Genomic DNA, 27,121 nt, shown 5'->3' with positions numbered 1-27,121 from the left:
GGCATCACGCAGTGAGGCAGGGGAAACCCGCAGAGACCACATCACATGCCCCCCAGAGGGTCAGGAGCCCAGGTGTCAGTCCAAGCGCAATGAGAAGCCAGCAGCAGGTTTTCAACACAAGAAAAATGGCCGAATTTATGTTTTTATACTTAATCTTACCCAAAAGGCCGAGAAGTGATGAATTTATGTTTTTAAAAGACCTCTTTGACTACTGAGTGAAAAAAAATGTTCTCTGGGACTTTTAAGTGAACATGACAGGGACACTTCCTCAGAGAATTTCCTTCCCCCAGTACCTAAGGAGCAAAATATACCACCAGTTAAGGACAGTGGCACAACAGAATGCACCGGCCTTCAGGAGCTGGCGCCAAGGCAGGACCCAAGCCTTGAAGCTCAAAGGGAGGAAGGCAAGCACCGTGCCCATCTCTGCCTCCACCCCCAGGAGCTACGGCTGAGTTGGCAAAATCCTGGGAATTCCACCAAACCCTCATGGTAAAGGACTCATTCACAGCTCCAGGTAAGGGATCTTTAAAGCCACATCCTTTGTCCTGGAACCTGGAGTCCCCTACCTCTCTGACTCTGGACTTGGCCAGCAACCTGCTTTGGCCAATGGGAGAGTAACACATTTAATCCAAACAGAGGTTTGAAAATGTCTACGCATTTCCAACTCCTCTCTTAAACATCTGCCTCCATGAGAGCAAGCCCAGACTGGCTGCCACAGGAGAGGCGACAGGGAGCCACCGCACCCCAACCAAGGTCATCCTAGACCAGCAGACCCCAGCAGACCAGCCAGCTCATTGCAGGCCCATGAGGATTTTCCAAAAAAGTCCCTTTTACTTCCTGCTCGAGATTCTACTAAAAGTCAGGATATACATGGAAGAATGCTCAGCCCCAACCTTAAAATAGCCCAAAAGTCCATCAGTGGTAGAATGGATTCATAAATCCTGGTGCCCTCACATGGACAACCATCCAGCAAAGAAAGTGAGCAAATGGAGCCACAGTCACTGCAGACTGCCTCTCACGGGAGCACAGTCTTGAGCAAAAGCAGCAAAACAATACAGAAGAAAAAAGTACAACTTCATTTAAAGATAGGTCAAAAGCAGGCAAGCCTCTAGTGTTTAGAGATGCCTGGAGAGGCAGTAAAACCAGAACAGAAAGCCAAGACGTGATTCGCACAAACGCCCTAGGGAATGGGCGGGGAGGAAGGTGCAGCCAGGATGAGACCAGAGAGGCTCTGAGGGTGCCTCTGTGGGTGCCGGGCCCGAGGCCTCCCCCTGCTGTCCTTCCTCACGTCGCGCAGTCACGCAATCGCATTCTGCGCACTGCTGTGGGACTCATCATGAAAGGGGTGCGACATGAAGAGGACTCGACGCAATAGCAAGATGTTACCCCACCAGTCTCGTGGTTCTCTGCAATTAAAGTTTCTTTCTCTTCGTTTCTGAAGTCGAAAGTGAAGACTCTCTCTCGTTCTAGGAGGGGGAACAAGGAGTGGTTTGCCCACAACCCAGGTCTAAGGGCCCCTCCTTCCAGAGCTGAGAGCAGCCAGGGCTGACCCCTCTTCTCCCCACTCCATCTGGTGACCATCAGCGAAGGTGCGGGCAAGTGGGCTGAGCCCAGGGCCCCAGCAGAACCAGGCAATCTCCGTCCCACATGCCTGCTCCCACTGCTGCTGGGGACAGAAGAGTCAGGGCGGTATTTGTGACAGTTCATCAGGTCCAATTTTTCCAGACCAAGGACAGATTATCGCCTAGAAAACATAAGCAATCCCCAAACCTGCAAAGGCTTTTCCAAGTCTTGTCTGGCATACAAACAAGCTTCTACACAGAAAATCCAAGAGAATTTTTGCTGTCAGAGGTGACGGGAGCTCTAGAAACAACCTCCCTGGCCCTGGTGTTTTACAGTTTGCAAGCCAGGGCATCGCTGGGACGGGGCCGGAGAGGAAACCCCAGTGGATGCTGCGCACTAGGCAGGCTGAGCTCCACACACCTGCAAGACGCAGACATCCCTCCCGGGGGCCACAGGCAAACAGGCTCGACAGCCGCTGCCTAACAGACGGGCAACCCCTCCAGACACCGTGCCAGGGCACCTGGACAAACCCACCACTGAAAAGCAACAGACAGGAACGGCAGGGAGTGTGAACAGGCGCTCAGAGACCAGAACGCAATGACGTGTGACACGGGCAGGCTGAGGGGACGGTGAGGCTGGAGGTGCCTTCCCAGGGGCCCAAGGTGGGTGAGATGACTGAAGGCTTCCAGCCACCTCTGGAAATGAACCCCACATCCCCACCGACATCCTCTGAACATGGGAAGGGTTCTATGGGTTTCCCTACGCCCATCTGGTGACTTAGTTTACTTTAAACGAGGACTATTTCATGATCTACCAGAATTAATGTTAATTAACACCTCAGGTCAACTGCACCTTCGTCACTGTTCAAGTTAAAACAACGACTGGAGGCCCTGGGGGGGCCTTGGCTGTGGAAGAAAGGGGTCCCCCTAAAGGTCCAATTCAGCTCCAAAAAGTGGGGAAAAGACAGAACCACGTCACTTTATGGCCACAAGGCCCTCCTCAGCAACATCAGATGTGGGTTCTCCCCTGCCCTACCCACCCCTGCCCTGCCCCACCTCCTCCCTGCCCTACCCGGGCCCCACCCCTGCCTGGCCCCACCCTGCCCCCCATTATGCTTCTGACTCCACACCTCCTGGAAGTGGTCCTGGACGTGGAGCTCCAGCAGCTCTTCCTCAAACTTCTCGAGGGAGGGGTACAGGGTGAAGAATAAGTCGTCCAAGTGCCCCATGATGGGCTTCTGGAGGCGAGGCTTTCGGAGAGCGTCGCCTGAAACAGCGAGGGTGCGAAAAGGATCATCCCTGGGAATAAAACCCACTGGCAGCCACCAAGGGTCCCCACCCACCCCAGCCTCAGCCGGGGCCTGCAGCAAGGAAGGATGCTCGGGACCCCCAGACAGAGCACAAGGCCCAAGCCAAGCCCCCACAACAATTAAGCAAATGCAGATTTCATTGGCAGTCCAAATTCTACTCCAAACCTCCTCCAGGAACAATTTTTTGTGTTTTGGTTTTGTTTTTTGTTTTTTGTTTTTTTTGAGACAGAGTCTTGCTCTGTCGCCCAGGCTGGAGTGCAGTGGCGCAATCTTGGCTCACGGCAACCTCCGCCTCCCAGGTTCAAGCCATTCTTCTGCCTCAGCCTCCTGAGTAGCTGGGACTACAGACACCTGCCACCATGCCCAGCTAATTTTTGTATTTTTAGTAGAGACAGGGTTTCACTATATTGGCCAGACTGGTCTCGAATTCCTGACCTTATGATCCGCCCACCTCAGCCTCCCAAAGCGCTGAGATTACAGGCGTGAGCCACTGTACCCGGCCCAGGAACAGTTTTTATAATTCGACAACTCAAAGAACACAGATTGGAGAAGGCAAAGTGACATGTGCAGCCCTGCAGCCTGCTGCCCTGCATGGCTTCCTTCCTCTCTCTCCAGCAGGAACGCGGCCAGCCACACCGCTCCTTACTTTACTGCGTTACCTTGAACCATCTGCAAACACTGAGGAGGCATGAGCCTGTCAAGGCAACCAGCAAAATACAGCCTGAACAGCACCACAAGAAAAGGGTCCCATCCAGGGGACAGTGGCCCCAGGGACCCAGCTCAGGGTCCGGTGCAGAGCAGGCCCATGAAAAACCTTGGCTGAGAGAGGGAAGGACCCAGGGCTGCCTGGGGAGCCTTCTCCACTGGCTCTAGAGCAAAGGCTCACCCAGGAGGAGGAAGGAGCCAACCGCTTCCCAATCTACACACACTCGTGGACTCTGCCCCTTCTTTCCCCACCACTAGCATCTTCTTCTGGTCCTAGCTCCATCTCTTCCTATATTTAATGATCTTTTACTTATGTAGATACGTAGATTTTTAAAAGCTAATTCCAAAGTTGAAAAACAAAAAGAAAACACCAAGGTAACACCCAATGCTGATGAAACTGCTGTCAACAGAACACTCTCCTATCCTGCGGAAGGTTATGGGTCAGTATCGCCTTTGCCTTCCAGTACGTCAAAAGCTTTAAAATATCACTTTCTGCCCCAGTAATTCTACTATTTGAACCTATTCAGAGAAAATAATCAAACACAGAAGCAAGGATTTATGTGCAAGAATATTCACTGAAACTTTACTATGATAGAGAAAAATCGAAACCAAATGTTCAATAGGCGAATGTTCATTAAACTATTATTCACTCATGCTGAGTAAGAACAAAAAATCACACTGTCAAAGATTATTTAATAAACTGAGAAATAATCATAATAAAAGTGAAAAGAATAGTAACATATAAAACTATATTATTCCATTTGATAGCAATGGTATCTAAAAGTATGTGCACTTACATGTATACATGTGTATCTGCAGGCAGTAATTGTAGATTATTTTCTTTATAGTTTTCTATATTGTCCCCATCATAAACTCACATTAGGTTTGTCCAATGGAACAGAATAGATTCCAGAAATAAATTCATGCACCTACAGCCAACTGACTTTTAAAGAGGTGCCAAGAACACACACTGGGGAAAAGACAGTCTCTTCAATAAATGGTGCTGGACAAACTGGACACCCACATGCAGAAGAATGAGATGAGATGCCCTACCTGTCACCATTTGTAAAAGTCAACTCAAAATAGATTGAAGACTTAAATGTAAAACCTGAAACTATGAAAATACTAGAAGAAAACGGAAGAAGTGCTTCATAATACTGGGCTGAGTAAGGATTTTTAAAGTAACATTGGGCTGTGTAAGGATTTTTTTTTTTAATAAAACTGTAAAAGCACAGGCAACAAAAGCAAAAAGAAACCAATGGATTATATCAAAATAAAAAGGTCTTACACAACAAAGGAAACAATTAACCAAGTGAAGAGATAACCTGCACAATGGGAGAAAATATTTGTAAACTATATATCTAACAAGGGGTTAATATCCAGAATACATAAGGAATTTAAGCAACTCAACAGCACACATACAAAAAAAAAACTAATAGCTTCGTTTTAAAATGGACAAAGGGCCTTAATAGACATTTCTCAAAAGAAGACATTCAAATAGCCTGCAGGCACATGAAACAATGCTCAGCCTCACTAGTCATCAGGGAAATGAAAATTAAAACCACAATGAGATACCACTTCACTTCGGTGAGAATGGCCACTATCAAAAAGATAAAATAAGTGTTGGTGAGGATGTGGACAAAAGGGAACACCTATACACCGTGGGTGGGATTGTCAATTAGAACAGCCACTATGGAAAACTAGACAGAGGTTCCTCAAAAAGTTGAAAATAGAATTCCCATATAATCCAGCAACCCTACTACTGAGTATACAATATCCAAAGGAAATGAAATCAGTATGTCAAAGAGATATCGCCACTCCCATGTTTATTGCAGCACCATTCACAAGAGTGGAGACACAGAATCAACCTAAGTGTTCATCAATGGATGAATGCAGAAAGAGAAGTAGTGTATCTACACAATGGAGTACTTACACAGCCACGAAAAAGAATGAAGTCCTGTAGCTTGCGACAACACAACACGGATGGACCTAGCAGACATCAAGGTTAAGTGGAATAAGCCAAGCACAGAAAGACAAATGCCACATGATCTCACTCATATGTGGCAGCTCAAAAAAAAAGAGTTGGTACCATAGAAGCAGAGCACAGAACAGTGGTTACCAGAGACTGAGGAGGGGAGGGAGAGGTTGTCAAGGGGTCATGGTACAAGTTATAATCTAAATTCTGCTGTTCTTGCACAGCAGGGTAATGATGGTTACCAGTAAGTTACCGTAAAATACAAAAGAGCTAGAAGAGCAGCTAGAAGAGCAGCTTCTGAACGTCCTGACCACACAGAAATGATGAGTGTGGGAGATCACAATCACGCTAGTACTCTCATTTGATCACTCTACAACACATACGTGTACTGAAACATCAAACTGTTCCCCACAAATATATACAATTACAGTGCGCCAAGAAAAATTTTAATAGAACGTTTCAAAAAGCTGGGGTGGGGGGATGACATAAACTAAAATAACAGAGGACAAAGGCCATTTACCAGACCAACTTCCTTTAGGAAGGATCACTTGTGTGCCATGGGTGCCCCATCTCAAGAGGCGGCAACTCAGTGGAGGGATCAGGGTCACTCGGCATCTGGGAGGGGGCAGAAGTCGGTGCTCCTGGAAGTGGTCCAGGCTGGGAAGGAAGCAGGTTCTGTGTGGCCACCCCATGACCAAGGTGCACACGCACCCCCAGGCCCAACGGCCATTCCAATAGTTGTGACTCTGGTCTGCACAGAGAGCTGAAGATGCAAGTCCCATGTACGGGAAGTCATTAGGGGAGGAAAGATGGGTTCCTGCCAGGACAGCCAGACTGAGAAGCTACATCTGCAGTGAGTAGAACTTTCCAGATCCTGGAGGGCCCAGGGAAGCCAGACAAGCCTGGGTATCCTCATTCAGTTGGCTTGGCAGGCCATGTCTTGCAAGCATCATGGGCTCTGGAGTAAAGCACGTAAGCCCAAGCCTGGCTCAGCCACCAAGTTACTCTGTGACCTTCAAGATGCCAGGCCTGGACAAAAACACAGCTGGGCCTGGTGCTGAATGCTGCCTTCGCACATCTGAAGGGCTAGCAAAGGGCAAACAGATCAGACCTCCCAGGATGCTCTACTGTAGGAGGCTTGGATCTGGGCTGAATTTAAGACACAACTTTCATGATGAAGACGCTAGTGCTTTACCAATCCACCTCATTTTCTCCCCAAATACATCTTTATGAGCAGGCCCTATTATTGTGCCCATTTTATAAAGGAAAAAGAAAGGGAAGAATTGGAGAGGCTGGGAAACCTGCCCCGAGCTCACATCGTGGCTAGACGTGGAACACACACCTGCCACAGGTCTGTCAGCCTCCAGCACAACCCAACAAGCATCCTTTCACTATCTGAAAGCATTCATTCTTTCACTCACTCATTCAATTAACCAACCAACAGCAGCAACCAAGACAGACACGAACCCCACCACGGCAGAAGTGACCCCCACAGCAGCGGAGGCGTTCTGCCCTTCACGCTCTGTAGCTTGGCCTACCGTTAATTTATCTGCTGCCAAGTCTCTGGCTAGGAATGGAATTCCCAATAACAGCATTGACCCTATGGAAAAACACACCCCCACTCTACAACAATCCATTTTATTCTGGGACCCCCAAAAGCACACTACAGAGAAAATAGGGGTTGCCAGCAAATGCTTCACAAGCAAGAACCCCCTTCCCACTGACATCCATTGGAAAGCCCCCGAGATTCCCCTAGGCCCTAACAGACTCCCACAGACCACAGCCTCCCAGGGACATAGCTCTTCTGCTAAGGATATTTAATTCACCAGAATGCACCTCAAAAAATAAGAACACTCTAATAGCGGCAGTAGAATGAAAACTAAATTTAGGAATGATTTAAGTAGGAATGAAAATGACTTTGAGCTAGTCCAGGTTTATTCTAAAACACCTTCTATTGCCTTTGGTGACTGTGGTTAGATTTGAGGTCTGCCACTACCAAAATCCATTCAAGACAGATTGATGACCTATCTCCTAAGAGTGCAAAGGAACATCCTCAGCACCCAGCCCAGGGCCTGCTTCACAGTGTCTACTCAATCAATATTTGTTAAATAAATCAATGAATAAATGAACGAATTAGTGAATACATAAAAAGTATGCACCAAGTTATGAACAGTGATTTTCTCCACGGAGTTAGACTAGAAGGGAAGACTTTCAGTTTTCACTAAATGTATTGAATACACATGAACTTTGTGGTTTTAAAATGGTATTTAGCATTGTATAAAAGGGGCACACAAGAGACAAGCTATGTTGGCACTGCACAGGAACAGCTGTCAGAAACCAGCCTCAAGACCAGGCACAGTGGCACATGTCTGTAATCCCAGCACTTTAGGGGGCCAAGGTGGGTGGATTCCTTGATGTTGGAGCTCAGGAGTTCGAGACCAGCCTGGGCAACATGGAGAAGCCCTGTCTCTACAAAACATACAAAAATTAGCTGGAGGCCAGGCGCCATGCCTCATGCCTATAATCCCAGCACTTTGGGAGGCCGAGGTGGGTGGATCACCTGAGGTCAGGAGTTCAAGACCAGCCTGGCCAACGTGGTGAAACCCCATCTCTACTAAAAATACAAAAATTAGCCGGGCATGGTGGCTAACACGTGTAATCCCAGCTACTTGGGAGGCTGAGGGAGGAAGATCGCTTGAACCCGGAAGGCGGAGGCTGTAGTGAGCTGAGATTGTGCCACTGCACTCCTGCCTGGGCAACAGAGCAAGACTGTCTCAAAAAAAGAAAAAAGCCAGGCATGGTGGTGCACATCTATAGTCCTTACTACTCAGGAGGCTGAGGTGGGAGAATGACTTGGGCGTGGGAGGCAGAGTTTGCAGTGAGCCAAGATTGTGCCACTGCACTCCAGCTTGAACAACAGAGTCAGACCCTGTCTCAAAAAAAAGAATTAGAGAAGAATCTGGCTGCCATTATAAAAATAATTTTAAAAGTTTAAGAAGTAAATAAAAAGAAAGTAGTCTCGGGGCCCACACGGCACTGGCACCCCAAACCCAACAGAAAGGCTGGGCAAATTGTGTTTCTCTCCTGAAACAACTCTGGGAGCGGGCGCGGGGGCGGCAGGGGTGTGGCAGGTGTTGCTGAGATACCTGTCCTTTCTCTCTAAAGGGCACGTGCGGCCTTCACCTGGTGGAGTCGGTCAGTCCACCTCCCTCCCTCCCTGCACACCCATGTTCACAGCAGCCAGAAGGTGGAAGCAACTCAAGTGTTAAGTGCTGAAACAATCAGCAGAACATGGTCCATCCATAGACCGGAATATCATTCAGCCTTAAGATGAAAAAGAAGGAAACTGGGACACATGCTGTAACATGGATGAACCTTGAAAGCATTCCGCTCAGAACCTTGAAGACATTTCACTCTTAGGATGAACTAACAGAGCAATTCCCCTCTCTTCCTAAAGAATGCCGGCCACTGAAGGACAAGGACTGCATGATCCCGAGAGGTGAAACTGGCTGGGCTTCTGGGTCGGGTGGGGACTTGGAGAACTTTTCTGTCTAGCTAAAGGATTGTAAACACACCAATTAGCACTCTGTGTCTAGCTAAAGGTTTGTAAACACAGCAATCAGTGCTCTGTGTCTAGCTAATCCGGTGGGGACTTGGAGAACTTTTGTGTCTAGCGAAAGGATTGTAAATGCACCAATCAGCTCTCTGTCTCTAGCTAAAGGATTGTAAATGCACCAATCAGCACTCTGTAAAACAGACCAATCAGCAGTCTGTAAAATGGACCAATCAGCACTCTGTAAAACGGACTAATCAGCACTCTGTAAAATGGACCAATCAGCACTCTGTAAAATGGACCAATCAGCAGGATGTGAATGGGGCCAAATAAGGTAATAAAAGCAGGCCAACCGAGCCAGCAGTGGCAGGCTGTTCAGGTCCCCTTCCACGCTGTGGAAGCTTTGTTCTTTCGCTCTTCACAATAAATCTTGCTGCTGCTCACTCTTTGGGTTTACACTACCTTTATGAGCTGTAACACTCAACGCGAAGGTCTGCAGTTTCACTCCTGAAGCCAGCGAGACCACCAACCCACCATGAGGAACGAACAACCCTGGACGCGCCACCTTTAAGAGCTGTAACATTCCCTGTGAAGGTCTGCAGCTTCACTCCTGAAGTCAGCAAGACCAAGAACCCACCAGAAGAAACCAATTCCGGACACAATCCCAGTCCTATGAGGTCCCTAGAGTCACTAAAATCATGAAGACAGAAAGCGGAAGGGTGGCTGCCAGGGGCTGGGGGAGTAGGGAATAGGGAGTCCGTGTTGAATGGGAAGGAGCTTCAGCCAGGAAAGAGGAAAAAGCTTGGGGATGGATGGTGCGGTGGCCGCACTACAATGTGAATGTACTTACTGCCACTGAACTGGCCATTTTAAAAGGGCTAAGATGGTCAAAGGGCTAAGGTAAAATACGTTATCCTTATTTTACCTTAATTTAAAAATCATCATCACCATCAGGTCACTGATGTGATGCCATATGAGTGAGATCCAGTCACAGTGGTCTTCCTGGCTATGGTCACACAGACTTGAACTCTGTCTCTTATGAAAGCATTGTCCCGATGAAAGAAGCCAGAAATGACTCGAAGGATGTGAGACACACTATTTAGGAGGGAAACGGAAACTAGACTGCCATTCCATCCTCCTCCGCCACCCCCAACAATCCCCCACCAGGCCGTGCTGCTGAGCTGCAGAGGGGCACTCGGCCCACGCTGCCTCCGGAAGAGCCCAGTGCCTTCAAGGTTTCACTGTGAACTAGGACAGACTCAACTCACCAAGCAGAGAGAATCAAAGACGCCCTTACCGGATTCTCCATGAGCTGGAAGCAGGCCAGGGATCTGCTGCAGACCAGACACCAGAAGGTTCTCAGGAAGAAGGTGGAACGCAGGCTCCAGGGCCGGGTGTGGCTTCAGCGTGTACTGCAGGCTGCAGTTCTCAATGAGGGTCATGTGTTTGTTTTCTGGGGAAGAAAACACCAATGTGATCAATTGATAGCTGAAAGCAAAGGCACTTCCAGTCAAACCAGCCAATAAACAGAGAATGTTAGAAATGCCACAAACAGGAAAGGGACTTTTCTAGGGAAAGTATAGTAGTGCTCTGTTCAGCTCAGAGTGAAAGGCATTGGTCTTCAATAACCTTCTCTAGGAAAGTCACAATCTACACATTTTTTTGATTTTTCTTTTTTTGTTGTTGTTTTTGTTTTTGTTTTTAGAGACAGGGTCTCACTCTGTTTGCCCAAGCTGGAGAGCAGTGGTGTAGTCATAGCTCCCTGGAGCCTCAAACTCCCGGGCTCAAGTGATCCTCCCACTTTGGCCTCCCAAAGTGCTGGGATTACAGGCATGAGACACTACGCCTGGCCTGGAGGTGCAGTTTGTAATCCAGCATAAAATCTCTCCCACCCACTACTTCCCTCAGTCTCCTGAGAGCAAAGGCACGGGCTGTGTGGTTTCCCCAGGTCTCGCCGGTCCCTGCCATCAGAGGGGCCTGGAGGACACCCTGGCCCGAGGCCTGCCTGCCTGCCTGCGCGTGTCGGCACTGGTATCCACCAAGCCCCAAAAGGAGCAGGGCAGCACTGGAGGGAGGCCAGCAGCATCAGAGACGGAGCCCTGTCCTCAGGGAGGTGCCACTTTCCTGGGGTGACAGCTAAGACCAAACACGCAGATACCCATAATGCACGGGAGAACTGGATCCAAACCACGGGACAGATGTGGGTAAAGCACGAGGGGAAACGCGAGGAGGAAAAAGGGCATGAAGGAAAGCCCCTGGAGAAATGACACCCAGGAGGAGTGTGGCTGCACCGCAGTGGGGGCAGGCCCTGACGGTGGAAGGAATAGCATCCCCAGAAATGAGGGTGTGGGGAGAGGCACAACTCCGAAACACTGGGCCTGGGCTGCCCTCTTCACATTCCCACCAAATGGCCAATCTTGCTCAGGCCTGATTTTCTCCAGTGACAGGAAGTCCACCACTTCCCGAGGCACAGGGCATGCACGTGGTCTCAGGCGGCTCAAGTCCTGGCTGTGGCCAGGCCAGGGACAGCTACTGAGAGTCACAAGTTCAGCTCATTCATGTTCTGATTTCACAAAGAGCAGGCCGGGTGCGGTGGCTCAAGTCTGTAATCCCAGCACTTTGGGAGGCCGAGACGGGCGGATCACGAGGTCAGGAGATCGAGACCATCCTTGCTAACCCAGTGAAACCCCGTCTCTACTAAAAAATACAAAAAAACTAGCCGGGCGAGGTGGCGGGCGCCTGTAGTCCCAGCTACTCAGGAGGCTGAGGCAGGAGAGTGGCGTGAACCCGAGAGGCGGAGCTTGCAGTGAGCTGAGATCCGGCCACTGCACTCCAGCCTGGGCGACAGAGCGAGACTCCGTCTCAAAAAAAAAAGAAAGAGCTAAATATGAACTAGTGTATTATTAGAAAAAGAAATTAGTGAAAAACTAGGTCCACCACAGTGGCTCACACCTGTAATTCCAGCACAGGTGGATCACCTGAGGTCAGGAGTTAGAGACCAGCCTGACCAACATGGTGAGACCCTGTCTCTACTAAACATACAAAAATTACCCGCATGGTGGCGCATGCCTGTAATCCCAGCTACTTGGGAGGCTGAGGCAGGAGAATCGCTTGAACCTGGGAAGCAGAGGTTGCAGTGAGCCGAGATCACACCACTGCAATCCAGCCCGGGTGACAGAGGGAGACTCCATCTCAAAAAAAAGAAAAAGAAAAAGAAAGAAATTAGTGAAAAACTATTTTTTTAGTATCTAACTACTTCAAACATGGAATCTGCTTACTTTAAAATTTAAAATACTGCTAAAGGCATTTGACCTGGGTGGCTGGTCAGGAGTCACAACCTCTCCAGGAAGACACACAGGAGAAATACGGGAAGACTCCAAATGCTCAGACCTCAGACCCAGCCACCCGCTTCAGGAGTATGCCCTACAAGTTCACGCATATGCTCAGGGGAAGGGCGGATGCCCACTGCAACGGGGTTTCCAACCTTTTCTTTTTTTTTTTTTTTTTTTTTTTGAGATGGAATCTCGCTGTCACCCAGGCTAGAGTGCAGTGGCATGATCTCGGCTCACTGCAACCTCCACCTCCTGAGTTGAAGCGATTCTCCTGCCTCAGCCTCCCCAGTTGCTGGGATTACAGGCACTCGCCCTCACACCCGGCTAATTTCTGTGTTTTTAGTAGAGACGGGGTTTCGCCATGTTGACCAGGCTGGTCTCAAACTCCTGACCTCAGGTGATCCGCCTGCCTCAGCCTCCCCAGATGCTGGGATTACAGGCGTGAGCCACCGCGCCTAGCCCCACCTTTTCTTAGGGAACTGCCTAAGGGTCAGTATGCAGGAGATCTATTCAATCAATCATGAAACATCGATTCCACGAAATACCACAGAGCTGTAAAAAGAATGAGTCCTTTCTGTGTACCGATAGAAAACATTCTTCTAGACAAATTGTAAGGGAAGAAAGCAAGGTGTGGAACAGTAAGAAGAGGTCAAGTATCAGACACAATACTGGACATTCGCATTAGCTTCTGTGTCCATAAAAAGACCCCGGAAGGGTCTGTTACCAGGGCAGCCCTGATGAAATAACAGCAAAAGTTCCTTTTTCTCACTGTTTTCCTTCAGTCCCTTTATCTATGGGTACAGCTGCTTTAAAGGAACCAGATGGCAAGGATGCCACCAGAGTTTCTTGACCCCTGACCAAATACCAGAGAAAGACAGAGCCCCACGAAACTGCTGCAAACTAGAACAGGTGAGCCCCAGCTGCCTTTAGGCCATTAGCATATCATTATAATGCTAATGTCCACTCTCCAAGAGAAGACCGCCGCGTGTTCTGTACAAGCCACGCCTGGAAGAGCGCATTATGATGTGCGTCGGCGTGCCTGGCGTCCCACCCTCCTGGCCCTCTCCATGCCTCCCACTGTCCAGGGAGAAGGTGCCTTTAAAGCGAGGGCTCCCCTCTCCACCCTCTGCCCAGTGAATAAAACCTGACTACCTTTTCCAGTTGGATATTCTTTTTTTGCAGCCAATACAAAGTGGGAAAAGAACTCAGTTTGCCCGTGACAGATCCACAAGAACCCAAAGAGAGAGGTTACCTGGTAGCAGGTGAGGGGATGGGGAAAGGAGACCTCACTCTGAACTTTTTATATATATGTATAACAAACATATATGATATATATATGTTTTTATATATATATATATATAACTTTTTATATATATATATAACAAACATATATGATATATAAAATATATAATATTTATGTATTTTATGTATTTTTTTGGGGGGTGGGGACAGGGTCTCACTGTCACCCAGGCTGGAGTGCAGTGGTGCAATCATGGCTCACTGCAGCCTCAAACTCCTGGGCTCAAGCAATCCTCCCACCTCAGCCTCCCAAGTAGCTATGACCACAGGGGCGCACCACCACACCCAGTTAATTTTTGTATTTTTTGTAGAGATGCGGTCTCACTATGTTGCCCAGGGTGGTCTCACTCCTGGTTTCAAGCAATCTGCCCACCTCAGCCTCTCAAAGTGTTGGGATTACAAGTGTGAGCCACTGCACCCGGCACTTTTTTATACTTTTGGATTCTGAATCATGTGAGTGTATCACCATTACCAGCTAATTTTGGGAAATGCCTGCTGCATGGATGAGTGAAGGGCCCTGCAGCAGGTTCTTCCTCACAGCCTCTACTCAGGGCCAACAGTTCCACACAGACACACAGACATGCGGACTGTGGACGTGGAGCGAATGTGGTGGCTGTCTACTTTGTTCTAAGGACACTTCTGAAAGAGAAAATCCTGGCATATGAATAATTAGATTCAACTGAAAAATAACCTAAAAGCCAATCTTTAGCAATGAAATGAAGTTCCTGACTGGTTGTTCTCAGCAAACTAAAAATAAAATCCTGAGCCCCTAGTGGACTGAAGGGACCTCCTCTTGGCCTAGAGGACTCCAGAGTAGCCTTGAAAACTGAGTTTCGGGAGTGACAGGAGGGGGACCAGACAGGCCTCCATATGCCCAAGCCTATGCTAACCACCGTTGGCCTTTCTTCCCTCAGGACTGGAACCAGCCCTTCTAGAGACCCCACCGCTGCTGCTGTCCACTGATCGCCTGCCGCTGCCTCTCTTCTGGATAGTCCATGGAAGGCATGCAGGGAGGGCTTTCGTGTCCTCTGCTTCGCCTTTTGACGTCAGAGGGCCGAGAACTTCTCCCTTGGATCCTGCTAGTGCTGCCATGTTTTGAACACGTGTCCCATGAAGCGGCATGGGACTCAGCCGCGCACATGCATGCTTCTCTCATAAACACGCATGACTCCTCCTGGGCTTATTAAAATAAGCAGACTCAGCCCCCACTCAACAGAAATTCCTCTTCCCTCTGCCCCTCTCTCAAAGGGTCTGTTTCTGGCTTCTGGCTGGAGGCTACACTTCCCAGCCTATCAGAAAGGCCACCTGCAGGCTGCAGCCCTGTATGAGAAATAAACTCTCCTCTCCAGTCTCAGGAACCTCATCACTCTTCAGCTGACATCTCCTATCACGAGACTGTCACCAAGACCTGTGAGGGGCAAAGGGAGTGGGTCTGACATTTTGTTTTGTTTTGTTTTTGAGACAGGGTCTTACTCTGTCACCCAGGCTGGAGTGCTGTGGTGCAAGTTCACCTCACTGTAATCTCTGCCTCCTGGGCGAAGTGATTCTCTCACCTCAGCCTCCTAAGTAGCTGTAACTACAGGCACCCACCACTATACCTGGCTAAGTTTTTGTATTTTTTATAGAGACAGGGTCTTACTATGTTGCCCAGACTGGTTTCAAACTCCATCCACCTGCCTCAGCCACCCAAAGTGCTGAAATTACAAGCCTGAGTCACAGTGTCCAGCCAGGTTTGACTTTTAACACAAGCCATGAGGCACACATGGCATCCCCTTTGAGGAATCTGGGCAGCGTCGCCCCTCGAAGAGACAGAAAGTCACCCTCCCCAACAGATCCACCTCCAGCCACTCTTCCCCGCCCACACTCCCCCAACTGCTGGGCAAGCACAGCCTCTGTGCTCCAAGCCTCCCTGATGTCCTTCTAGCCCACCCCCACCCCTCCCACCACACGCCCTTCCTGTCATCCTCCAGGCGGGCAGCAGCAGAGCAGACCGTCATCCCCATTCCTCCCAAATGGCTCCCTCTGGCTGCCTGGGAATGGCCGGTCACAGAGGAATAGCAGGAAGCTCCCCACTGAACCCTGCTCTGCTCTAAGGCGGCCTCTCAGCCATGGGGCCTCGCCATGCTGGAGATAACCGATGGCTGTGTGGTCAGAGGTTTCAGACAGCCAGTGGCTGGTGACGGAGAGCTACTACTCCATCTGGTGAGCAGAGCTGTTCCCCTCCCTCCAGGAGGCTCTCACAGGCCCTCCCGTGCTTATTCCCACAAAGCACTGCCCTCCCTCAGGGCTGGTGTTTCAGTTCTTTACTTTCTGCCAGAAGTCCAAGGCCACTAAACATCTGCCCAAACCTCTCAGATCAATTCGCTAAGCGGACAGTGGTTTACACTGAGAAAGATCCCATTCAGAGCTAAAGGTGGGGAACACTCAGGGAAGACACAAGAGCAGCGAGTGCTGCCAAGGCCAGGCCTGGCTCTTACGCTCTGCGGGGTCCTGGAGAAGCGGGTGCAGGAGGGCTCTGGGGGTGCCATGGTACAGCCGCAACCTGGAAGACAGGACCCAGAGAACACTCGTCAGCCACATGCACACTTCTCAGAAGGAAACCACATGGAGGCCTCGGCCACCACCACGCCCACCAGAGCTTTCTTAACGCCGCCAGTCCCATCCTCTGTGGAAGGCAGAGGCAGCTGAGGCCAGCAGCCGCTCCCCAAGCCCTCGGTGCTCATGATCAAGCATGTCTGGCACACATGCAGCCCCAACCCAAGGCAGCCTGAGAACCGAGGAGCTTTCCTGGAAAACACCATGGAAATGTATAAAACTCTGAAATGGCTCAAGAAAGACAACATGTGAGGAATTTCCGCGCCGTATGTCTGGAGCCGGGCTTCTCAACCAGTGATGATTCTGCTCCCTAGGGCACATTTGACAATGTCTGGAGACTTTTTTTTTCGTTTGTCACAACTGGGTCAGGGGGCAGGGAGGGGGTGCCCTGGCATCTAGTGGGTTGCCAGGGATGCTGCTAAACATCCTACAGCACAGAGGACAGCCCCGTGACAGCAAAGAATTCTCCATTCGAAAGTCAGTGGTGCCAAGCTTGAGAAACCCTGATTTGGAGTAAACATGTAGGCTTTAACCCTGGTTGAAAGGATGATGTGCCAGCCTATCCACCCGTATGTCCGGCTCCTACACAGAGCCTGGCACGTGGCAGACACTCAGCCAGCACGTGCTGAATGAACACCTACTATCCGCCAGGTACCTGTGAAAACCACATCGCTCAATATTCAAGCAGAACTTACGAGATATGCGTTATCATTACCCCTCATATACAGATGAATAAATTCAGGGCCCAAGAGCTCAAATCGCTTGCCTGAAGTCCCACAGAGAATCAGTGCTAGAGTAGGATTTTGGCCCATATCCATCCTACCTCAAATCCATCGCTCGTGGCCAAAGCCAGCCCTTACTCCAGTCTAAAGAACAATTCCTTAAGTCACTTAGAAATGGCAAACCCAGCCAGACGCAGTGGCTCACGTCCGTAATCCCAACACTTTGGGTGGCTGAGGCAAGCAGATCTCTTGAGCCCAGGAATTCAAGACCAGCCTGGGCAACATAGAGACACCCCATGTCTCCTAACAATACAAAAATTAGCCAGGTGTAGTGGCACACACCTGTAATCCCAGCTACTTGAGAGGGTGACGCACAGGAATTGCTTGAGCCTGGAAGCGGAGGTTGCAGTGAGCCAAGATTGCACCATGCACTACAGCCTGGGTGACAGAGCAAGACCCTGTCTCGAAGAGAAAAAAAAAAGGCAAACCCCCAAGCAAGAAACATCCCACACTACGCTATTATGGACACACAACTTTAGATGACAAATGTACGGCTTTCTACTGCTACTGTAAGACGAGCAGTTACACCACTATAGAAAGATGCTGGAATTTGGCCAGGTGCAAAACCCCATCTCTACTAAAAGTACAAAAATCAGCCGGGTGTGGTAGCAGCTGCATCACTTGAGGTCAGAAGTTCGAGACCAGCCTGGCCAACATGACAAAACCCATCTCTATAAAAATACAAAAATCAGCCGGGCGTGGCACCTGTAATCCCAGCTACCTGGGAGGCTGAGGCACGAGAATCGCTCGAATCCGGGAGGCAGAGGTTGCAGTGAGCCGAGATTACACCACTGAACTCAAGCCTGGTTGACAGAGTGAGACTCTGTCTCAAAAAAAAGGCCGGGTGCGGTGGCTCACGCCTGTAATCCCAGCACTTTGGGAGGCCGAGGCGGGCGGATCACGAGGTCAAGAGATCGAGACCATCTGGCTAACATGGTGAAACCCTGTCTCTACTAAAAAAAAAAAAAAAAAAAAAATTAGCCGGGCGTGGTGGTGGGCGCCTGTAGTCCCAGCTACTCGGGAGGCTGAGGCAGGAGAATGGCGTGAACCTGGGAGGCGGAGATTGCAGTGAGCCGAGATCAGGCCACCGCACTCCAGCCTGGGCGACAGAGCGAGACTCCGTCTCAAAAAAAAAAAGAAAAAACCGACAGACACTGGCAAACCCCACGGTTGAGGAAACAAGGCAGGTACCTTTTGTCCTGGGAAGCAGAGGTAGGGGAGTTCGGTTGGTTGCTGAAGATCCGAAGAATTCCAAATCCACAGGACGATGTCTGGAGGGTCCCATCCCGTTTCTTGCCCTCAGCGACCACTTCCACCACAGCCACGATATGAGGGTGGTTTAAGGATGTGTGAAAATACAAGGGCTGCAGAACAGAAGCCAGAGGACGGTCTGAGTGATCAGGACACACACAAAGAGGACATGGGTGCTGTCCCCACCCCCAAGACCGCCTTCCTACACGTACCACAGCATCTGGAACCCTCTACCATGCCCTCATGTGGTGCACCGTATCTCTGCAGGATGCCAGGGAAGCGGGCACACTGAGGTAACTCCCTCAGACTCAAACACTGGTGTCGGAGTTCTTTATTCCAGAGCACCCAACATCCAGGACATCAGACGTCTGCTACTTCCGCTCCAGGAACTTTCCATCCCCTAGGAATTCCACCACAAGAAACACCAACAGACCCCAGGCCCACTAGAGCAGAAAGGGGCTAGAGCAGCTATGTACCCAACCCTGCAGCGGGACACCAGGTAGGACCACGGTGAGATCAGCCCAAGACATAACACATCCACCACTACAAACACACACGCGTGCTGATCAACTCCCACTCCCAGCATCGCCTGACACTCAACACAGACAACACACCCTCCCAGTGCTGCTTCGTGCATAACCATTTTGAGTTCCATCTGAACTAACTGTATTTAAACTATTAACAAGAAGAATCCTTGTATTTCTTTAGGTGCTAAGTAATTATCCCCAGTTCAGAGCCCAAAAGACTCAAGCCTTTTTATGCCGAAAATCACCTTGAGATCATTTTATTAAAAGATTCCTCAAGATCTAAGCCAAGTAGATGATATTCAAATTGATCTTAAGAGGTTTTCCACTCACACCTTTCCATTTCCAACATGCAAACGGCCAGTCTCTGCTTCCGCCTTCCTGCCAGGCCCAGGGAGAGGGGGCCTGGGAGGACAGCACAGGAGACTCACCCCTCTCCGCATCTCATATGGGCGCTCCCACTTGGGAATGAAAGCACCTTCACTCTGCTGCTGCTTTTCTATTGCATTAAATTCAATGCAGTTGTTTTTATTTAAAATTAAGGGGCCTGGGGTGGTGGCTCGCACCTGTAATCCCAGCCCTTTTGGGAGGTCGAAGCAGGAGGATCACTTGAGCTCGGGAGTTCAAGATCACCTGGGCAACATAGCAAAACCCCATCCCCACCAAAAATACAAAAATTAGCCAGGCATGGTGGCACACACCTGTGGTCCCAGCTACTTAGGAGGCTGAGACAGGAGAATCACTTGAGCCCGGGAAGCAGAGGTTGCAGTAAGCCGAGATCATGCCACTGCACTCCAGCCTGGGTAACAGAGTGCAACATTGTCTTTAAAAAAAAAAAAAAAAAAAAGGAATGCCATAAGCACAGTAGACAGAGATGGAGCCACCGATTGAGTTTGCTAATCAACAGGGAATGTTCATCCCCAGGCATCAGGAGTGGTGCTGAGCCCATACCCCAACACCCCAGCTGCGGGGCAAAGCACAGGTCACTAGCTGAGCTCAAAGGCCGCCCCCCCAAGGCAGAAAGAGGTAAGGAGAGCCGAGGCTGGTCTTCTGCTCTATGACTTAAACTTGGAATAATCCTGCTATTAACGAGTCATTACCATGGTGTCACCGAGAAAACGTTTACTGTAATCACAGACTGTCAGCCCAGGATAACAGAGAGACGCATTAAAACATCAGCCATGAGATATAAATCGTTATTCTATTATCTTTTATTGCAATATGATGAAATAATGACCACTTACAGCTGACAGGTGGTTGGACTAAGAGAGAATTATGTTTGTTTCCAAGACTCAAGAACTGCTTTTAAAAAGCCCCACTGCAAAGTCGAGTTGGTCATTATCTCACCTTTTCTATTTATACCTGTGCATATCAGTCTTACGAACACTACCCACTTTCTCTATTGGCAATAAAACAAACATTTTCAACTGTGATACAGAGCAACAACAATCTGCCAGCTTAGAGGTCACCTTGAAATTACTCTACCTGAACCAGGTGGAACCCGCGGCTACGGGCATGTCCCAAGTACAAGTTTATGGCTATGCCTCTCCCTTCTGTTTATCACTAAAAATAATCACTCTGAGGCCAAAAACAACAGCAGCAGCAACAGAGCCCCAGAGCTGCTTGTCTCAGCTGATCCAACCTTAGAATCTGAAGAATCCATCTTTAATCAGAAGAGTCGGCCACTCCAAGTGCACTGTGTCTGAAAAGTTCAGATGGTTGTACCAGTACAATTACCGATTGATAAGGACATATGCTCTTTTCAAAAATCATTTACTGACCCTCCAGTGTGGGAACAGCCCCAAGCTAAAGAATTTATAAGGAACCTGGAAAACATAAGTCAGCTTTCAAGAAGCTCGAGCCTCGAAGGCTTCGTAAAGGACAGATGAGGCAGGCACAAAACTACGAGCAACTGAGACGCATGGCTGCACCCCTCAGGTCATCCCAGCAAAGTCACATTCGACCAGGTCACGAGTGCCTGACCACCCCAATTCTCGCCTTACTCAGCCAGCAGCACCCGGCTGAGGAATACCTGTACACAAGCCCTTCGGTCTAGGGAAACTTAAGGAACGCCACTGCCATACATTTGGAAAGGAACATTCTCTGCATCAACTGAAATTGCACGATTAAAAGGTTAAGTCAAGCCCATCAAATCGCCTGCAGGGGAAGGCCACTTGAGACAGAGGAGACAGGCTCTCTGTCACCCCTGCATCGCAGCTCACTCATCTGCACTGGTCAATTTTCCTCCTTGACAGCATAAACAGATTAATAAATCATTTAAATGCTCCTGTCGTGATGCCTTCATCTTCAAAACCACAGACACCATTTTGCCTCGGGGCCAAGTTTCCATTTTTCACCCACGGTGATGGAAGTGGAATTGGGCCTCTGCTGATGTGCCTGGATGAAGAGGCTGCAGCCAGGCACCCCCCACAGCACGGCCACACGACCCGGCACCTGCATGACATGGGCTCCTCAGACGACGCTGGGCAGCAAGGCCGGAGAGGAGCTGAGCAGGAACAGAATGAGTCCCTTCCAAAAAACTGTTTTAATAAGACTTTAACAGGATATCTTCAGCCAGGCAAATAATGCAGAGACTTCATGTAGTTCCTACCCTCCGGCTCAGACTCACACTGCAGGTTCAGACGGCTTCCCAGACACTACCCCCCAAAGACAGCAGGGATCAGAGGAGCCCATCGATTTCCACAGCAAAGCATCATGACAGGGACAGGGACAGCCCCCTGCCCCACGAATTATCCAGCCCACAATGTCAGCAGTGCCAAGGTCGAGAAACTCTCATTTGGAGTAAAAATGTAAACTTTAATCCTGGCTGAAAGGATAATACACCATCTTATCCATCTCTGCACGTCCAGCTCCTAAACACAGCCTGGCACGCAGAAGACCCTTAACCAACGTTTGTTGAATAAAAACTACTGCCTAGTGGGTCCCTGCTTATGGAAAAGCACATGACTTAATACTCCAGCAGCACTTAGGGGATGCAAACTCCTATCTCTCATGAGCAAATGAATGAAGTCAGGAGGAGTTTTTTTTCTTGCAAATTAATTTCTTTTTTTCCATAGGTTTTTGGGGAACAGGTATTTGGCTACATGAGGAAGTTATTTAGTGGTGATCTGTGAGATTATGGTGAACCCATCACCCAAGCACTAAACACTGAACCCAATTTGTAGGGTATTTTTTGTTCGTTTGTTTGTTTGTTTTTGAGACAGAGTCTTGCCCTATCACCCAGGCTGGAGTGCAGTGGCGTGAATCTCAGCTCACTGCAAGCTCCACCCTCCGAGCTCAGGCGATTCTCTAGCCTCAGCCTCCCAAGTAGCTGGGATTATGGGTGTGTGCCACCACGCCCAGCTATTTTTTATATTTTTAGTAGAGACAGGGTTTCACCCTGTTGGCCAGGCTGGTCTCAAATTCCTGACCCCAAGTGATCCACCCGTCTCGGCCTCCCAAAGTGCTGGGATTACAGGCATGAGCCACTGTACCTGGCCTCAATTTATAATCTTTTATCCCTCACCCTCTAGGATCAAGGAGTTTAAATCACTTGCCTGAAGTCCCACAGGGATCAGTGATGAAGCAGGATGCTAACCCACCCTACCTCAACTCAACGCCCACGGCGAAAGCCAGTTCTCCCTCTGATCCAAAGAGCAACTCCTTGGCTTACTTAGAAAAGTAAGTGAGCAGCATGATTACAACCCAAAGCAAGACATATCCAACCCCAGCTCTACCAAAATAAAAAAAATTGAGCTGGGTGCAGTAGTGCATGCCTGTAGTCCCAGCTACTTGGGAGGCTGAGGAGGGAGGATCACTTGAGCCCAGGAGTCCAAGGCTGCAATGAACTAGGACTGTACCATTGCACTCCAGCCTGGGCAACAAAGTGAGACCCCATCTCTTAAAAAAGGAAAAGAAAGTGCTACGAACACACAACAACAAAACTGACAAACTTACAGCTTTCCATTGTCCCCAAATGACTGGCAGTTCAATCACTGCATAATTAAACCCTGGAAACATCACAGAGACCAATCATTTCTCCTTCTAAAAACCATTTTCTTTCATCTTCATTTCAGGTTCCAAGACCACAGCAGTGGTTTCCATTGTGCCAGAGAGGAAATCAGCTCTCCCCAGCTGCAGACAGACAGGCACGCAGGGCCTGAGTTGGCCTCTCAGAGCCATGGAGCCTCCCTCTGTGGAAGCAGCTTGCTGGGACACGAAGCTGGCTTCTTGCTTTTGTTGTGATGATGTTCAGGACATGCCTGCCCTCTGCTGAGCAACAGCAAGAGCACAGGAGCAGCAGCTGGGCTCTGCAGCCAGTGCTTCCTGTAAGCTCCAGAGCCAGGCCAAAGAATCCAGGCACTGGAAGGGCTCGCAGGAGTTTCACGTGGGTTACACTGATATTCCTTGACGGCATCCGCTTTTCGACGGGAAATTATAGCGCACTCATTGCTCTGACGAGTAAGAGCCACTCAAGAGGGGCTTTCTCATGGCTGTGATGATGGGAAGGGGCACAACCCAATTACCTGCGTCCCTCTGCCAGGGCAGGTGCTTTGGTGACACTGGGGCTGGTGGGCTCTGGGAGGAAAGATTCCCCTGATGGGGGTTTAGGCTGTTGCTGGAGAACCGCCAGGATTCCTGCCCAGTAACTCCCCTCGAATAAATAAAGGAGGAAAAGAAGCCCGTCACCCAATGCCGGCCACAGTCATTAAGGAAAGAATCCAAGGGAAAAGTACGTCCACCTCAAAAAGAAAACTGAGAAACTGCACAGGACAGGGGCCTCCAGGATTATTTTTTAAAAGACACTTTTTTAGAAGTTGAATGAATGATTCGCTGGCTCAGAGGAAGTGAAAGGCAATTCCCCTCCACCAGGAAAGGTCTCAGAGAACACGGAATTCTGAGCTCAGAGCTGAGAGGTGTCTTGGGACTGCTCTCCTGCATACGGGCCCAATGTAAATAATTCATCATTTGCAAAAAACAAAACAAAACAAAACACATCAAAAAATCCCAGCTCTGGATCAAGACAAGCCTTCTGTGTTCCAAGTCTTTTTCAGGACATCGTTGTTTGCAAAGTCGTGCCACAGCCCCTTCTCTCGGGGTCATGTGTGACACGGGCACTCCACAAAACCCGAGCGTGCAGGGTCCATGCGTTACCATGTGGGGGCTGGACAGCCATGGGCGCTCCAAATGCAGTCCCCTGCTGCTGGCAGCTCACCAACCCCAAAGCAGATCCCCCCAACCCACTGCCGATAGGCAAAGACCAGAAAAACCCAGGCAATTAGTAAAACCAGAGAAAGATTTTCGCCAAGTCTCAGAATCACCCCTGAAAAGGGCAAAGGGTGTTTTATGAACCTCTATTTCCACGGAGGCATAGACAGAGCAATCAGCAGACAGTGTGCAAACATGCTGCCACACCCTCATGCCCATGAATGCCCACTCCTGGGAGCACTCTGCGCTTCATCCACACTTGTGAGCAGATACTGTGTACATGGATGCACACACACATTTGCACACACAATTAAGTTAACTAGTTAACTAAGCTGGAACAAAATCTTTACTCTGTATGAGAATGCCAAGGAGATGGAGGAAACTGCCTGGCACAGAACACGCTGCTCGACAGCTTGGCAGGAGGGATTCATTCCTGGCACATCACTGGCCTCTGCTGCCCGCACAGGGCACAGCAGCTGCAGACAGCAGGCTCCGCAGACAGGGCAAGGGCGTCAGCGTCACCCTCACAGCTCAAAGTGCCCTGGCCACCCCACACTGTCCTTGCTGCATTCCCTTCTTCAGCAACTCCAAGTCCAAGGGTGCAGATTTTTCCAGAGGCTTTAAGGGCTATGTTCCATTAGTCCCCCGGGCCCATCCCCAGCCTCAACAAGAGACGCACCCAGATGACAGGCCAAGGCTGAGCCGCGTGGCTCCCACAGTCGGCTGCCCTTGGAGCCACCAGCACAGGTATTCCAGACTCCGAAAAGCCACCAGCTCCTAGTCTCCCTAACACATCTGAATCGTGAACTGCACAGGCGGCAGGACACGCAGCTGCCAGGATGTGCTGAAATGCAAGTGCTGCCCAACTTCAGCCGCAACGGAAGCCCTCAGGGTGCACGAGTGTAATCCCGAGAAAGGCAGAGAGACGCATCCCTTCCGAAGACTGCCCTACCACGCGACTGGAATTCTACAGGGACCAGGATTCTGCGGCCCAGAGAGAGAGGAGGGAGATGGAAGCCCCCGCTTCTGGCCTGTGCAGTGCGGGCCCTTCGGAAGGTCCGAAGCCTCTCTAAATGCAGAGCTGAAGTCGGGGCGGGGGGTGGTGAGGGAGGAGGGAACTGGCCCCGGCACCTCGGTGACTGCAAGCCATCCCTGGTTTCAGAGCATACTCCATCCCTCAGCATTCTACAGAACATTTCAGAACAAAAGGCAGGGCTCCTCAGAAGCAGGAGGTCACGGAGGCCACAGCAGGTGGTGCCATCAGATGCACAGGATCGTCGCTCCCGCCCCCACTCGCCACCTGGGAATAAGCTGGTAGAGTTATTCCATCTCCACGCACCTCAGTGTCCTCCTCTTTAAAATGGTTACACAGGATCCTGACCTGCACAGGAGGATGACAGGCATGAAATGGCGGCATGCTTCTGAGCCGATGCCCGGCCACAGGAAGAGCCTCCCGGTAAAGGATGGCTACCTTCACCACCCGCCACACGGCTGTCACAGCACCAGGTTTCGTGGGGCTCACTGTGCGCACCTGAGGAAGCTAAAGCTAAACAGCCCTATCCCCAGCAATTGGCCCAGCATCGTCACCACCGGGAACTCACGGCGAGGGGACCCCCTGCCTGTGCGGAAACAGCACTCTAAGGGCTCACCCGCAGTCACACACGTGATTTACAACATGAAACCTTTTCTGACACGGCTGGCCAGACAGCCCTCTAAGAGGTATTTGCATAAGCTGTTTCACAACCTTCATGTCAGACACATCTTTAGCTGTCATGACATACACTCTAGCCAGGCTTTTTATTGAAGCTTCCTGACCTCTGAGGTCATTCTCTCCCTCTACTACCCATGGGAGGAAAGGCAAGAGTCAGGACCCACCCACGTCAAGACACACACAATCCAAGCACCGGGTGATGGTGGGGTATGGAGGCCTCCCTCGTCACCCACCTAAAGCATACCCCACGCTTGTGGCCCGAGGCAGAGGTGCTGACTGGCCAGAGCAGGGCCCCACAGAAAAGGCACGCCTGGGCAGTGGTTATCTAGAGTAACATCTCAAAGGACAGCCACTGTCACCCCCACTGCTACTCCTCATACAAACTGTCACAACACCAGGCCTCTTGGGCCTCCTTCTATACCTGAGAAAGATCAAACCAAGACAGATAAGACCCTCTCATCACCTCTGTCGCCTCCACACTGTCCCTGCTGCACACTCCATGTGCTCGGACACCGTCCCTCTGAAACTCCCCCCACTCGAGTTCAGCTGTGAAGCAGCAGCCAGGCATGGGAAAGGCCTCCATGACCTCCATGACATCGCCGGCTCTTAAGAGTAAAACGCCAGCGTCCCTAAGAAGACCCTGTAGGACCCAGTCAGAAGGCACAACAGGGCCACTCTGCCAACCCCACCCACTGGCACACCTGGGCTCTCCTCTTGTCCTAACACCCCCGGCTCTCCCCGCTCTGCTTGAAGCAGCCTCATCCCTGCTTGTCACGGAGCCAGCTTCTTTCTCATCCTGTAGGTCCCAGCTGAAACGGCAGCTTAGCAGAGAGGCCTCCCTCATCATCCACCTAAAGCAGGTCTCTGCGCTCTCCTATGGTCTCCTCCTAAGAACTTAACTTGCAATTCCTCTGTTACCTGCTCGGTGTGTCTCCCCAACAGTCTGCAGTTCTGTTAGGTGAGCGCCATCATCACCCTGAGCCTAGCACGACGCCCTGCAGAGAGAGCAGGTGCTGAATGCAATGCACGCTGTGCAGTGAACCGCAGAGATAGGGCATGCCGGCCTGCAGGGTGGCCAGCCGCAAGACCACCCGAGGGAAAACACACTACTCAACCAGTGCCCACCCACCTGCCAGTCTCAAGACAGAAGGCACAGGTGTGAGTCCAGGCTCTGATACCTGCTACCTACCTGGGCAAGTCACTTTACTAAATCTTAATTTCTCTACACAGGAGGGAGGGAAGAAAGGAGGGAAGGGGAGGGGATACGGGAAAGGGACAGGGAGGGGAAGGAGAGCAAGAAGGGAGAAGTAAGGG

At 50.1% G+C, this 27,121-nt stretch overlaps 1 protein-coding gene across 48 annotated transcripts in view; it reads right to left on the bottom strand.

Annotated features, from left to right (window-relative positions):
* Positions 1–27,121, bottom strand: part of NPHP4 (nephrocystin 4) — a 135,936-nt gene that overhangs the window by 93,091 nt on the left and 15,724 nt on the right. For 19 of the 48 annotated variants that reach the window (XR_012427019.1, XR_010581598.2, XR_012427010.1 and 16 more), the window contains 5 exons: positions 18,305–18,477; positions 16,214–16,278; positions 12,157–12,222; positions 10,403–10,558; positions 2,693–2,829 (listed from right to left, as the gene is read on the bottom strand). Coding sequence is in view for 29 of the 48 variants with exons in the window: in XM_065530604.2 (XP_065386676.1) it covers positions 2,693–2,829; positions 10,403–10,558; positions 12,157–12,222; positions 16,214–16,278; positions 18,305–18,477 (597 nt within the window). In the remaining 19 variants the exon portion in view is untranslated. Of the gene's footprint in view, positions 1–159; positions 316–2,692; positions 2,830–10,402; positions 10,559–12,156; positions 12,223–16,213; positions 16,279–18,304; positions 18,478–19,589; positions 19,712–27,121 lie in introns of those variants that run through there. The other 29 variants (XR_012427020.1, XR_012427036.1, XR_012427032.1 and 26 more) reach the window with 6 other exon arrangements.

Source organism: Macaca fascicularis, chromosome 1, assembly GCF_037993035.2.
Source record: "Macaca fascicularis isolate 582-1 chromosome 1, T2T-MFA8v1.1".
Lineage (NCBI taxonomy): Eukaryota > Metazoa > Chordata > Mammalia > Primates > Cercopithecidae > Macaca > Macaca fascicularis.
This window is presented reverse-complemented; position numbering and strand designations above follow the sequence as displayed.